Source organism: Festucalex cinctus, chromosome 18, assembly GCF_051991245.1.
Source record: "Festucalex cinctus isolate MCC-2025b chromosome 18, RoL_Fcin_1.0, whole genome shotgun sequence".
Lineage (NCBI taxonomy): Eukaryota > Metazoa > Chordata > Actinopteri > Syngnathiformes > Syngnathidae > Festucalex > Festucalex cinctus.
Window position 1 is genome coordinate 6,246,559 of NC_135428.1, and position 15,441 is coordinate 6,261,999.

The 15,441-nt window shown below is 40.2% G+C and overlaps 1 protein-coding gene across 5 annotated transcripts in view; it reads left to right on the forward strand.

Annotated features, from left to right (window-relative positions):
- The window catches only part of ksr1a (kinase suppressor of ras 1a), a 30,593-nt gene that overhangs the window by 6,641 nt on the left and 8,511 nt on the right, over window positions 1–15,441 (forward strand). For all 5 annotated transcript variants that reach the window (XM_077504853.1, XM_077504852.1, XM_077504849.1 and 2 more), the window contains 8 exons: window positions 6,631–6,771; window positions 10,901–11,048; window positions 11,128–11,617; window positions 14,112–14,293; window positions 14,483–14,552; window positions 14,945–15,028; window positions 15,115–15,176; window positions 15,243–15,352. In XM_077504853.1, coding sequence (XP_077360979.1) covers window positions 10,940–11,048; window positions 11,128–11,617; window positions 14,112–14,293; window positions 14,483–14,552; window positions 14,945–15,028; window positions 15,115–15,176; window positions 15,243–15,352 — 1,107 coding nt within the window. In that variant the 5' untranslated portion in view covers window positions 6,631–6,771; window positions 10,901–10,939. The remainder of the gene's footprint in view (window positions 1–6,630; window positions 6,772–10,900; window positions 11,049–11,127; window positions 11,618–14,111; window positions 14,294–14,482; window positions 14,553–14,944; window positions 15,029–15,114; window positions 15,177–15,242; window positions 15,353–15,441) is intronic.

A 15,441-nucleotide genomic window follows, 5' to 3' on the forward strand; every position in this document is an offset into this window, starting at 1 on the left:
GTCTCCATCCTTTAGGCATGCATGTCACCCAGGAAGTGGACGTGATATGGCTGAGTACTTCCTGAGCAATGCCGCCTTCCACACCAATTTGTTATGAAACTCTCACGAGACGATAGGGTGGTCATGCTTCTTGCATTGTTTTTGAATGCCTTTCATGCTAGCAGTCCGATCCTCGTCAAGGAATATTTTCTCTTTTAGTTACAAGTCTGAACTTACCATTTATTTATTTATTTTTAATGAAATTGCTTATTGATTAATGGAGGTGACGTTCCATAAAGAGGGTAATTGTGAACTACAGCCCCTTTCTTTTAAGCAATTAGTCTTAGTGTTGTGGTTTGACCTGATTAGTGATCATTCAGCTACGGCGCCAAGTGCCCAGGTGGTCTTACAGCCTTTGTGTTCTCAAGTGTCTGGCGCTATCAGGGCGGTGCTGTCAGCGCAGTAACTTCCTTTGTCTTTACCGGCACTGTTTTGACTTCACTTCTTGCTATCTTGCCACTTTCATTTCTGGTTTGCGATCTCTTTGTGATTTCACATGCTTAAATGCCCGACATTTCTGAGCATCGCCTCCAGGTGCCTTTTTCAATGGTCTCCTCCTCAATTCAGTCGGTATCTTTTCCACCAGAATAGTGGCATTATGTGGTTAACTTCTTAAGAATGCTAAATTTGTTTATTAATAATGCCAGTGTCTGCACATGATTTTCAAATGAAAAGTTGTCTTCGACTAAATTTATCTTTTGCTGTTAAAGGTTTCACATTATAATTGCTTCAAAAATATCAACTTTTTATTGTATTTTTCTGACTGCATTGTTAAGCACTTAAAGTGGCTTGAATTAAGCATTGATTTAGGGTGCTGACAAGGTCTGTGAAAAACGTGTTAATTGCAAATTTGTGATCTGTCGTGTTGTGTTGTTGATATTTCTGCTTTGGTTAAAATTCAGTTTGCAAGATTGACATTTGCTTGACACTCCCACACACCAACGAGAAGGATGAGCAGTACCTGCTAAATGTTGCAGCTGTCCATTTATTTTGAAAAAAAAAAGACATACATTAATTAATTCTCTGCCTTGTATTTTTTCACAGTTTCAGTAAGATTTGACCATGAAAACTATATCTACGAATAGGGAAATAATAGCAGAGATCATCTTGAAGAATAGAATGCTAAACATGAATCAGGACATTTAGAGCCCTAATTCCTCATTCCAGCAGTAGTTTTAGTTGCTTTATATCAGGTGGTCATCCTTTTAAACACATTTCTCTTCTTCTTCTTGGGCCACATATTTTACCCGTATTGCCTTATATAATCTATATGTCAATATAGAAAATCAGTAGTCCAAAGTTTGGACAATAATTATGTTGTATAGGCCCTCACTATTCTACACAGCACAGCATTCTGATTCATATTGCTGATTATTTGTGGCATATGAATTCAGCAGCAAAATCTGCCTTCCCAGGTCATTCCTGAGCAACTGTGATGTCATTTTTAGTCGACAGCAAGTGTCAAAATGGCCGACCCTGAGATGGACAAAAATGGGTGGATTTTGCTGCTTAACTCATATGCCACAAATGCATTAATCAGAATAAAATATTTGGACTTGTGAGCCTCCCTAGCACATATTATTGTGAAAAAATTTGGGGTTGACTTTCCTTTTAAATACGATAAACACACAAGAGCAACCAATCAACATCAGCCACCTGTCGCATACCACATGACAAACAGAGAATCGGACTGATAATTAATATTATTGAGAGTAGACTAATTAGGCATTTCACGTATTACTAAACTAGTACATCATGCTTTGTGTTAGCATAGCAACTGTTAGCATGCTATTAATTGAGCTTCTCTTTTCAAAAAGTAGCCATCTTGCTATGTATTAGCATATCAACTGTAGCATGTTAGCATTATATTAATTTTCATTGGAAATTTTTAAACTTTGTGATTGGAAAAATCCAGCGGGCACCACCAGCGAACTGTTAAGTCGCAGATAATTAGTCATGGTAGGGATGCCAGGCATCTCTGCTCGAGTTTTAACGCCACTGCGTGAACAACGTGAGGTCAAAGTCGCTCTCGCAGGTGGCGCAAAGCGGCCTTGCTTCAATATTGCACTGGAGTGTCATCAAGAGTGACTCCAATTCACTTTACATGCTCATTGAGACAGCTTTATTATTCAACTTGAACTGTGTGTTGTTCTGCCTTGCCAGTGAGAGGATAATGATAGCGGCCTCTCCACATGGAGTGCTAACCGCTACTTCACTTTACGCATGTTAATCCCACTCAGTCTGGCCTCTGTCTGCCTCTCGTGCTGCCTACGTTCTACTTGTACTCTGGCTCTTCATAGATTTCTGATTTGGGCTCCATCATATCCACTTTGCACTGCCTTTGGAGTCTGTCTGTTCTTTTTATAGAACGTGAGCATGCAGCAACGGTGATCGGTGTTGTATTTAAATGCATTATTTTTCTTGACAAAAGGAATTCACTACATTTTCTTTGTAATTTATGCCGCGGCGGTGATCATCAAGCAGCATGGCGTCACTGTGTTTTGTCTCCTCTCCGTGCGGGAGCGAGCCTCTGCCGTGTGCATGTGGCGTGAGCTGTTTTGGCTGCATCTATATTTAGACATCTTCTCTTCCTACGCATTTTCAGGGTAGGTTGTTAAATAAGAAAATCAAATGACGCGCAAAGAGGCTGGGAGAGCAGGGAGGAAAGGGGAGGGGAGAATCAAAGCCAATCGGCAGTCCTGCTGCGTATGACGTGACAACTGCCGAGCGTGTGCGTGTCCGCGTGTGCGTGTAGCTGAGGAGAAAACAATAGAGAACGTAGCTGACATGCGAGTACTGAGGAAGCGCGACGTTGGTTGATTGCAGCAACACTGACCCTGTCTGCATTTCCGTTTTGACCCGCAGTGTGTGAACCTGTAAAAAGAGTAGAAACGGCGGTTGTGGAATCGTGTAGGCAGGCCTTGATCTATTCTTAAACCCACCCAGGATTAGTTGCATCTTGTAATTTTGCGGCGGGAAGGAGGAGGGGGTCGTATTCCTTTGCTCCAACTGATATTTGCAACGTTAAAGGCCGTCTAACCTCAATTGTTTGTGCATTAAAATAAACATTCCCACTATAATTGAAATCATATATGTTCATTTTATGTTTAACGGTGACTGCTGATATGTTTGCTCACATATGCATGTGAAAACGAGACCCCCACCTTCCAAGCTTAAGAGGTCACGACCGCAGGATATAACAATGACAGAGGAGGGAGGGGCTTCAAGTAGGCCATTGTCCGAAACTATCAAGCATGTGCGTGTCCCTTAAAGGTCACGTGACCCGGCTCCTTCCTATCTTGACCTCGCTGCCTGCACTATTTATATATCCTGACACATTTTCGTAGATCAGCACCAAACTTTGCATCATGATTTGCTCCAAAAATGGCTGTTTTTATTGTGGGACACGTTGTAGTTGTGGTTACATTTAAGGAGCGGTTATAATGTATAATCGCTAGCGGTGTAATGCTGCACCAAAATCACAATTTGGTTGGTACTTTGTGGTTGCTTTCACATTGGATACAGTAAGAACAAAATGCAAATTAATTTTAATTTTTATTTTTTTGCTTCGACCTAATTAATGGGTTTGCGTTTCGATTTAAATATCAGACCGATCAGTTCAAAAGGGTAAGATAAAATTGCTTTTGTTGTAATTTTACATACATTTGAATGAACCTCTCAGTACTGTAAATGTGCCATCCGTAATACAATAAAAAGACCCCCCCCCCAAAAAAAAAAATAAAATAAAATAAAATAAAAAAATAAATACATGGTGGGGCACAGAGAAACCATGTGAGGAAAGCTACAGGAAACACTGGAGCTAAAAATAAAAGTCAACAAAATAAAAAACAATTAAAAGCTAAAAGAAAACAGAATAAAATGCAAAAACAGAGCTAAAAGACAGTGTGCTTCATTATTACAATTAATAGGATATAATAAGTAGTTTGGCCTTTTTAAGGAGAGCTGTGCTCTACTCATCACTGGAAAAAAAAAAAAAAAATCATCTTCCAGTACAAATATCCCGTCTTTGGGCAGAATTTTGTTGCTGAGTTTTCCATCAGAGCCCCCCTGCCCTTGTCAGGTGGCATAATGTGACTGTATCAGCAAGCGCCAGGAACAATTGGAGCGGCGGCGGGTTCTGCTGTGTCAGACGGGCTGCTGCTGGGCCTCTCACTCTTATTTTTTTTTTTGCTCTCCTCTCCTGTCCTGGCGGACACGCTGGCTGTCACTCATCCCCGCACAGCATTAGGCCGTTGCCATGGTGCCGTTGAGCTGGGCTGACAGGTGGGCTCTGACGCCATTTGTCTCCCCACCGCCTCCAGGCCACGCGTCAATAGCTGCTTTCGCTACTCTGCACCAAAAATAATATGAAAGAGGAGAGGCCTGTTGTTATCTTGGTTTGTTGACACGCTTGTGCGTGCAAACTAAATGCCATCTCAGTGATATTAATGAGGGACTAGGGGACTTCTCGCTGTTGTTTAGCAAGATAACAGATGAGTCAAATGCTCCGTAAGATGCCCGCCCTGTTTTGTTGCTGTGCAAAGCCGCGTGATGACATTTATATGTGGGGTTGCGTTTTGTCAGCGCTCAGTGTTTCACATGCATGGGAAAATCCCACTGAAATGTTGCTGACGATTCAGAAGAGAGGTTGCTAGGTGACCTGACGTCACGGGAGGCAAAACGGGGCTAGCTTGCTAGCCGCGTCTAGTGAGGTGTGATTTGCCTGTGGATGTTGTATTGCATCCAGAGCTCAATTCATGGAGTTTGTTTGTGTGTTTATTAAAATATGTAGTGCCTGTGAGAAAATATTGGACATAAGTGCTGCCTTCTCTTCTGCCCATATCAAAGGAGCTATTTTAATTAACTTGTAGGCCATTAGTCATGCATGCAACTATGCTAATGTCACTTCAAATCAGACTACATATGGACTAAACATATTTATTTATTTATTTATTCATTTATTTCGTCAAATTTTTGGTTTGGAGTACAAGTTTCTTGATAAGTCTGAAACAATCAATTCTAGTGCTGTCACTATCGAATATTTTTAGAATTGATAATCAATTATTAAGTTGACTAATCGGATTCATTTTAATTTTGCATTAAAGTTTATGACAAAAAGCAGTTTTTCTCCTGATTACTGTTTCTTAACCAGTGATTGGTATTTATTTCACACTTCATGTAGTGATTTAAAAAAAAAAAAAAGGGGGGGGGGGAATTTTTGTTGTACTGTGTTACCGGTTCAGTTATTGTTTTCCAAAGTAAAAACAGATTTTTGCGAATGTCTTATTTTGATTTCATGAACGACGACAGTAATCAATGAACAAGTACTATATGCTGAAATCAGAGGATTTGGACAATTAAAAAAAAAAAAAAAAAAAAAAAGCTCCAAATGATTATTCAATTATTATAAGTTGTCGATTAATTGGATAATCAATTATCTGTCAATTAATCGATTCATTTTGACAGCTATAATTCTGATGTTGAATTGCACTGCAAAATACTGAGATGTGTTTCTTATAGTACTTGACTGTACAGAATATTGGATATTATTAGATTGTACAAGTGTGCCTAATTATAGCAGTGTGATGAAAACAACTGAATTGAGTTTCCCTCATTTAAGTAAAATGAAAGGTTTTTAGTTTAAGAAATGTCTACTAATACTACTTGGCTGGCTGAGATTGGTTAAAAACAGGTAGATTTTGCTGCTTAACTCATATTCCACAAACACAATAGTCATTAGAATGCTGTGGAGGTACATAGAACATCATAACGAACATTTTTGAGTTGACTTCCCCTATAAATATTTGTTTCATTGACATTTGCATTCAATACTAAATCTTGTGCTGAAATGTAGCAGACAGCTGACACAATCATTTTTTTGTGTGTGTGTGTGTCTGACCTCCACTAAAGATGTTTTTTGTGCGCTTCCACAAAGACGTCTTTATTTATTTATTTTTACATTTCAAGGCCAGCCTTTCCCAGAGCGCCATCTGTGTGAGTTTTTATCTTTGCCGATCACCAAGAGAGAATTGAATGAGCAGAGAAAGACGTGCGCTCCTATTCAGCGCTCAGGCACTCGAGGTGTTTGGCTGGTTGTGAGGTAGAGGGTGTTGCACGGCTCATCAGAAGGTGCCGCCTGCTGTAATGGACCCATGCAGATAGACTGCGCGATAAGCGGACACACAATCCGCCACACAACTCGGCCTGCAAACCAATACTGCGGTGTTCATTGTAATACATACTATACTTACTCACAGGACCGCTACTATCTAGCCATTCAGCCTTGTATTAACTTGGTCTGTTTTTACATAACCTTAGTGTCAAAATGGAGCTATTTTTGAAATCTTTGCAAAGTCAATTTATATTAAATTTAGTACTCGTGAGTGCAGTCATTAAAATTCAAAAGGGGTCTTGCACACTGTGGGCACTGTGAAACTGGGTCAAACACACTGCAGGTATGTCAAATTGTGTTGTAACTTCAACTTGTTACAGCGGGTTTGTTAATATTGTACAGCATGTATTCATGCTAGTCAACCACAATTTCTTTTGTGGTTGCCCCTCGCTCACAAGTCTCTCTATTGCTCCCTACAGGTGAAGCTGGTGAAATACATCTGTAAACAGCTGCAGTGCAAGCTTAAAGTGCCAGAGACCGAGAGGCCCGACAGCCTGGACAGCTATCCACGCTTGCGAGACTGGCTCCGCACTATCAACTTACGACCAGAACTCATTGCGGTAAGCTTGGATAGTGTACTTCACATTTACAGTATGGTTGTTTAACACGCACAATGGTTTAACATTTAAATCAGACTTTCTCAAATAGTGGGGCAGCCCCCCTGTGAGATCTTGGAGGATTATTATTATTAGTATTATTATTATTTATTTTATTTTTGTTATTTATATTTTTCGTTAAATTAAGTGTAATTGCACCTCCACTGCAGTAGTTGGCAGTGGAGCGCTCATTGTAATAGAATGCACAAAGAGTATTCGCTCTTTTGGCAAATGACAAAAAATAAACAAATAATTGTGAAGCAGTGCATTAATGGTAAATGGAGTGCGTTTATATAGGACAACAAACTATGACGTGAAAGCTATGGCCATAGAGGTCCTGACGTTGACGTCACGCTAACCAAAATGGCCGTTAGCGCAACCATTTTGACATGATAAAAAACGCATCTGCCACTTTGAGTAAATGGCAAACTCCGCACTTGAACAATGATTGACAGCTGTGGTGGACCACCTGCCACAACGAGAAGAGGCAAAAAAAAAAAAAAAAAAAAGGATCGAGCATGCTCCAGGCTACCAAAAGAGAAACCAATGCATAGTCAACGTTGTACATGGTGGCTAAATCAGCAGGTGCTAATTGTTAGCACACACAAAATGTGGCGGAAATAATCTGTTTTGTTCATTTGTGCTGCTACGGTTCAATAGATATTACACAGTTGAATTTTAATAACTGACCAACACCACAAAGAAGACTTTTTATGGTATAAATGATGGCGGCCGCGACCGATTTAGCAGCTGCTAGGTTGCTAACGTTCATATATAACACTGCCAAGACTTGCGTGAAACTGCCAACTCCGATAGCATTTTGACCACACATAAAGGTGAAATAAATCTGGATTGTGCAAACTTGTGAAGCCGTTGTATGATCAGATTTGAAAGCACTCACCGGCAACAGAGGGGGTCATTCCATGTTAGCATTCCACGTTAGGATCTCTATTAAGACAATAATGACTTAGATGTTCTCAAAATTACGCTACAGTAGATCATATCTTTTTTTTATGCTTCACTGAAAGACCATACAACCCTTTCAGAGCTATTAAGTTTAAACAGAATTTTATCTTTTAAAAAAAAAAAAAAGGAAAATGTTTCTGCGCAATAAAATAAAATATTACTGCCACAATGCCAATTTTAGAAATAAATTGCTCAATTGTTCATTCATTATATTGTCACATTTCATGTGAATAAAACCCTTGCTTCAGGTTTCTGGGATTAGCCTGCAATTTTTTTTCCCCTCAGAATTAGAAAGTCACTCCTCAAATGAAGTCATTGATTAGCAAAACTGCTCCGGAAAGGGGAAGAGGTTATTTTGAGCCTTAAAGACAAAATTCTTTCTAAAGGCATGTGACTTTGTTGCCTAGTGGCTTTCCTCTCAGATAAATGCTGGATGTTGACTGGAATGAAGGACCTTGACTGCTCAGGGCTCAGCGCTAAATATTTAGCTTATTCTGACCTCTTGCTTTCTGTTCCTCCTTTACTTTAATTCTACTAGTGCCTCTACTGCTTTTACAGGACATACTTGAAAGAAATGCATCATTCATTTTTGCTTCCGTCTGGCAAATTCATTGTCGCCGTCATTCCTCAACATATGTCATATTTTACTGCAATTTTTGTTTTTCTCCCATCACTTGCTTTCCTTCCTGTGCAGCTGCAAACTGTCAGCTACCGTATGTTTTTCTTGTCCTTGTTTGCTTTTTGTGTTATGACTTCACTGTAATTTGATCATTGAGGATGTTTCTCTTGCTTGTTGTACTTTATACATCCCGCTGTAGCTGTACTATATAATAGTAATTTTACAGTTTAATTAAATCAGCCATACTCAGTTTGACGTCATGCAAATTGTCACAACCCTTCTCTTTAAATCAGTGTTTCTCAAATAGTGAGGCATACCAGAGGTATGTGTATTCTTCTGTATTATGTTCAGTACTGCGTACAACTGCACTGCATCATGCTTAGAGACCTCATAAAGCTTTTTCCTGCCCTCATCTAATTGAGTTCTACATGCACACATTATGCAATTCTCCAGAGGAGAACTGAAGCTTAGCTCATTTGGAGTTACACATTTGAGAGATTTGATTTTGTTTACCTTATCCAGTGATCCAGGCCATGTCTGTCATGTCGTCCTGTATTGGTATTTGGGAATCAGAAAGGCTGGCGCTGGCCCACCTGACTGTGCTGTGCAAGTGTGCATGCAAAATGAACGTCAAATGCAATGAACCGTGTCATTTAAAATACGAAAATAGACAGCTAAAATAACTGAAAATTGTTTTCATTCATCATTGAAAAGTATCCGCCCAATGATATCTGACTGATATAACAGAATGTTATCGTCCCTCAATCCTTCCATTTTTGCACAATTGAGTTAGAGCACATGTTGACAAATAATATTTCAAGTTAACCTACCATGCACATTTTTGGAATGTTGCAATCAGTGGTCTCAAATCATCTTGTCTCGAGTGACCAGTAGGGGTTCCGTAAGGCTCCATACTTGGACCAGTTCTTTTGTTCTTTTTTTTTTTTGGGCTAATGTACCAGACCAATGCAAAAATACCCATAATTTTAACAAAAAAAAAAAATATATATATTAATATTAATTTTGAGTTGTTTAAATGTATACATTTAATTTTTAAAATAACTAATTTAATACATTTTGTGTGGCACAAAACTTGAATAATTACTGTATAGTGTTTTAAAAAATTTTGTCTTAATATTTTTTTACGTTTCAACATTCTCTTGTTTCATACCAAAAAATAAATGATCATCCTAATCGTGATTTCAATTATTACCAAAATATTTGTGATGAATATTTTCTTCATAATCGAGCAGCCCTAATGCAAATGATTGAGAAGGTGGGTGTTGGCCTTCACTGAGAAATCTCTTTCTCTGTTTGTGCGCTTCCTTTTGCCGACAGTAGGACATTGCCCTTGCTTGCCGATCACCGTTTACCCTGTCCAAGCACAGCTTTGACCTGACTGATAAGCAATTGCGCACTTCCCATGTCCAAAAACAACATCCCAAACTCACTGGGCTTTCTCTTGTTTCCTTCTGATTCATAAATCATTGTATCCGGTCATATCTCTCTTCTCTGGCAAAAATGTAGGTGTTACCGATAGTTTCCAGTAAAATGTTAACCGCAGAAAAGGGCTGGTATCGATTGTGTCTGGTTGAGGAAGTAATTATTAGCCAAATCACAGTCACCTGTGAGCAATATGAAATAGCATTGGTTGCGCAATATATCGAAAAAATATCAATATCGTGATATTGGTCCATGCAATATGCATATCGCAATGACATGCAATCACCTTCATTTACCTTCATCAGGTAAATACAATTAACTGAGAATATATTGAGTTTGCTTATTTTGCTGCATGAAAAAATGTAATTTTTTAATTAGATAATGAAAATGTTATTTCTATAGGTACATTAAATATTGCAATATCGATATCGCTATTATTTTTTTTTCATTCACTCACTCACTCACTCACTCACAGAAGCTTACGTGTGTGAATGAGTGAGTGAAGAAAAAAAAAATCCGTGCGTGCTTTCAAATTGCCGCGGGAGTGACATCACGCAGCCGACACGTTCGCCCGGCCCCGTTTGCGACACGCACCCCCCCTGTTCTGCGATTGGCTGGAGGGTTGTAAACACTGTCTTTCTACAGAAACGTCCCGCTGTTTACAAAACAAACACAAAATGGCAAAATACAGGCTTGGGGGGTGCGGGTTTAGGAAAGCACCACCAAAGATTAACATAAACACAGATGTGTAGACTGAGAGAAAGTTAAAGTGTGTACATCCTGTATTTAAAAAGTGGATTTTCCTGACTGAATCCGGCAGACTGCGCCTTTAAATACAGGGGGGAGTTTCAGTTATACATTATCATACAAATATTACAGTGTACATGTACAAGTTTACTGATTAGTATTTTCTAAAAAAAAAAATCGCAATAATCGACTTACAGATTCGTATCGGGATGTGTCGGTATCAAATCGGATCGTAACATATGAATCGCGATCCGAATCAAATTGCCAGATATTAGGCAATTCACACCCCTAATATAAATATCTTTTGCTCCTGTATAGGCAGTGGAAGCAAAGTTCTCCCTGGATGCCTTACTGCAGATGGCAGGAACTCAGATGAGGGACACAATGCGAAGGCTCGGCTTCACCTCAGAAGAATGTGCCCGACTAAGTGCTGCCCTCTCCTGCCTCAAGAGTGCAACTGAAGCCGGTATGTGTGTTGCTACCATCTGCCATGGTTTTATAAATGGATGCAGACCACATATTATACGACTTTGTCTGTGCTCCAGGAGGTGAACTGAAGGAAGACAGCACGACGTGGTTGTCTGAGCCCACCAGGAGGGACAGCGGTTCTCTCCTGACTGCAGATCAGCTTTCCAGCCTGGGAAACCCTCTCCGGCCGCACAGTCCCTCGCCTCTAGCCCGCCCGTCCACCATCCATTCGACTCCCTCCACCCCCGGCGCGACTTTCCCTCATCCTCGCTCCGGCTCGGTGTCAGCGGCCCCCACGCCCGAGGCGCTGACGCCGCACCTCCACGGCGAAAGCCCGCTCACGAACGCGTTCCCCGCGACCTTCGCTCGCTCCCCACGTCTGCACGGACACACTTCCACGCCGCCCGTAACGCCGCCGTCAAAGCGGCGTCACCGACTGAAGCCTCCGTGCACCCCGCCGCCTCCGTCCCGCAAAGTGCTCCATCTGCTCCCCAACATCACGCTCACGCGCAGCAAAAGTCACGAATCGCAGTTGGGCAATCGGATCGAAGACCCGCTCGCCAACAAGTAGGTACTCGGTCGGAACGTTTCGGAAGTTGATTTTGTGGAGTTTTGCATGAAGCCTCACGCGGTGATAGGGATGTAACGATATCCAAACATCACGATACGATATTATCATGATATGAAGGTCACGATACAATAATTATCATGATATTGTGGGTGGGATTGGCAATATTATTGTAATAAAAAAAAAAAGAGCTCCATACAAAAAAGCACATTGTGCTTTTGTACATAACAGCAATGCATATAACCCACCTACAATCTCAATATTGAGGCACTTACTGAGCACATATTGATCACTTCACAAGCAAATTACGTTCCCCTAAATCTGACAATTAGCATAGATTTTAAACATAGAAGGCCAAAACATCCCTAATGAAAATTAAATTGCACTAATAAAGTAGCCACTAGAGGGTGCTAGAACTGCACAAATGGAAATCAACGTGACTTTTGACTTTAACAGATAAATATTGTGAACATGACGACGATGATATTGTGGCAGTTTTAATATCACGATATCACGATATTGCCCTTATCGTTACATCCCTAGTGGTTTGCAAGCTATTTGGTTTGCTAAGCTAAGCGATTTTTTTATTTTTTTTATTCGATTTACTTCGTTTTGTTTTGGGGGTTTTTATATCACAGGAACTTGGGATATGAACAGGGGTGTGTAGACTTATTACATCTACTTTAAATCAATACTATCTACATTATACTTTTATAAAAAAAAAAAAAAAGAAAAAGCATCTGTCCTGTTTTCATGTCAGTTTGCCTTCCAGTACGCTTCTATTCCCTCTGTCATACATTCCCTCTGTTGAATGTTTGGCCCGGGCTAATCCCCTCAGATTCCCAGAGATTATGAGTCACGTCCAAACAGGAAGTATTTCCTCTCGGACTAATGCTCGGAGGTGGCAAGTCAAACGCACACACGCACGCAGACATACTCGCACAATCCGTCTTTTTCCATGGGATGCACATGCACAAACAAGCGCCATGTTTATCCATCATATCCTGTCTGTGTATGGGAGGCTTAACTTTTTCCAAGACTGAAAAAAAACAAAAAAACACGACTGACTGATTCAGCGCACACTCTTATGACCTTGTAAGCAATCAGTGTGAAGTGGGTCTCCGTTCTAATGTCATAGTATTTTTACGATTTTTTTTTTTTTTTTTTTTTGTGCCTGTTGTGGTTGCTCACATGTAAGTGCACGGAGACGTGCGTCCTTGAGTAGTCTGGCTGCCAGTGATGTTAACCACTCAAACGTGCCGCTCTCAAATCCTTCTTACGTAACATGCCTCAAAGACTTGAAGCCATGCGGTCCCACGTTCTGTCTCTGAACCAAACCTTTGGGCTCAAGGGCTACAGTAAATGTGGTTTTTAAAGCTGAGAGATGAGGCAAAAAACAAAAAAAACAACACTAAATGTAATGGATGGGTATATCATTATTTTGGACATTTCCAAAGTCAATATAATAGGTCATCAATATGTCTTAAAACAAGGGGACCCTGGAGGGGGCTGAGCTTCTCATGCATGCCAGATCCACCACACCAGAATCGACTGAAATTCAAACAGAATTTGCTTCTCCCACTGCTCGCTGAATCGGTCGATGCTGGTGTCTGCTTCATCTATCCTTCATTCCTTCCTTTCTTTAGTTTTTCCTCTGGTCTCTTGAGATCTCCCTAATCTGTTGGAATTGAGAGGTTTCTGGGGTTGGTGAAAAATTCTGGTTTTGTAACCCTATGGGTGGCAGGTGGTCTGGTTGGTGCTGGATTTCACTTTGCTTCTTTCTTTGATCCTTCCTCTGGTCTCCTGTCTTCATGACTTTGGCGGGACTCTGAAGTATCTGGTTAAGGTGAAGAGTATGTTGTTTTGTTTTTTGTTTTTATTAGGTTGCAGGTGAATTAATGAGCACAAACTCACGCACGCACGAAAGAGAGCAATGATGATGACGTTAAATCGGTAAAACTGCTTGAATGAACCATACTGAGCTCTCAAAAAAAAGTCTTAAAAAGTTAAATGAATACATAAACAAGTAAATAGCATAGCTTCCTATAGTTTAATACAGTAAAGACCAAAAATTCACGTATGTTTCAGTTTGAAACAAAAAACAAAAGGTGCAAATATTTCGCAGTGTCACCAGCATCTCTCATTTGGTTAACTGAGAGTGTCAATACATTTTCAAGAAAAATGCTACATTGGGATATATGTCTTTATTTAAAATTAACTTGAGAATGTTTTGTTTTTGTTTTTTATTTTTTTTTGTGAAATGTTGCATATCAAACGTACTAGTGGTATCAGTTACTCGAGTAGTCACCCGATATCGAGTTGATTACTCGTCCTAGTATTGATCTGGAAAAAAAAGTGGTATCGAACATCCCTATCGAATACAGCAAAAGTTCTCATAGTGGTCTACATTTTTTTCGATCCAAATTAAATTGGACGCCCTTGTAACAAACTGATCTTGCTTCGTAGTTTAACCTTGCGGTCGCCTGCTTCCAGATGTGTCAAAAAGAACAAAATCCTCTTGAATATGCAAGTCAATGGGAACGGACACGAGGACACGCCTTCTCGCTACCCTGCTGTTCCTGTACGAACCCCAGGGGGGCCCCCAGCTGCAACCACCGCGCCTTACACCCTCCCCGGTACTCCCACCCTGTTGGAAGAGCATAGCGTCATTAAAAGTGAGTTTGCCAATCAGCATATTTCAATATCTTATTCATTAACTCACCTCCTATTAATATTTTATACTATTACAAATTCCCTCATTCGCCAGAATTATGGTGATATTTTCTCTGAGCATGTTTTATTGACACATTGTCATCTCTTATATGCATTTAATATTCCGCTCCTTGTTTTTTCTTTGTATCTAGATAACAAACCAGTTCACCGCAGCTCTCCACAAGCTGTGAGGAGGGACATCGGCCTTGCAGTCACACATAGGTGCCTTTTTTTTTTTTCTTTTTTTTTTTAACTCATTTGGTACCAAAAACTTATAAATACGTTCTATTTTAAATTTATTAAGTGTCCCAAAGACGTATTTATACGTTGTTTTAATATATATTTTTTTATTTATTTGTTTTTTCAAGAGCCATACAGAAGGCTTTGATGCAGCCTCTCAACTGCTCAGAATTGGTAAAAAAAAAAAATCTAGTAATTATAAAAACGGCCAGCAGGTGGCAACAGACTATAGTAGATCAACCAGGGCCATGATGAAGGGGGTTGCTTCAGTGAAAATGCCTGGGAAGGAATGAGTTAATTTTTTTTCACAAAAGAGTGTGTTTTATGTCAGGTTATTTATCATCACCAAACAGGATGCATCATTTTTTCGATAGGTTCTCTACCAAGTCCTGGCTCTCTCAGACATGTCAGGTGTGTCAGAAGAATATGATGTTTGGGGTCAAGTGCAAACACTGTCGGTGAGTTCAGAGCTAGATGGTAAAAAGTGATGTCATCATGAGGATAGCTAATTTCCTTTCGTGGTCTGTTGCTTATTTATGTGCAGATTAAAGTGCCACAACAAATGCACAAAGGAAGCTCCATCCTGCAGAATATCCTTTCTTCCAAGTAAGATTAGTTTTTGTTTTTATTCCCAAAATGCAAAAGCAACGCGATGTCCGTCTTCTGTTCCAGTTGCCAAAATTCGGAGGACAGAGTCTGTGCCATCTGATATAAACAACCCGGTGGATCGTCCTCCCGAATGTCCGCAGTTTGGTACGCTACCAAAGGCCATCACCAAAAAGGTGTGTCGTGCTTTTAAACAGCCGTGAATCTCACACAACTCTCTTGATCGGTGAGGCATTCAAGTGCCAGGCGAGACCCTCGTCTGGCA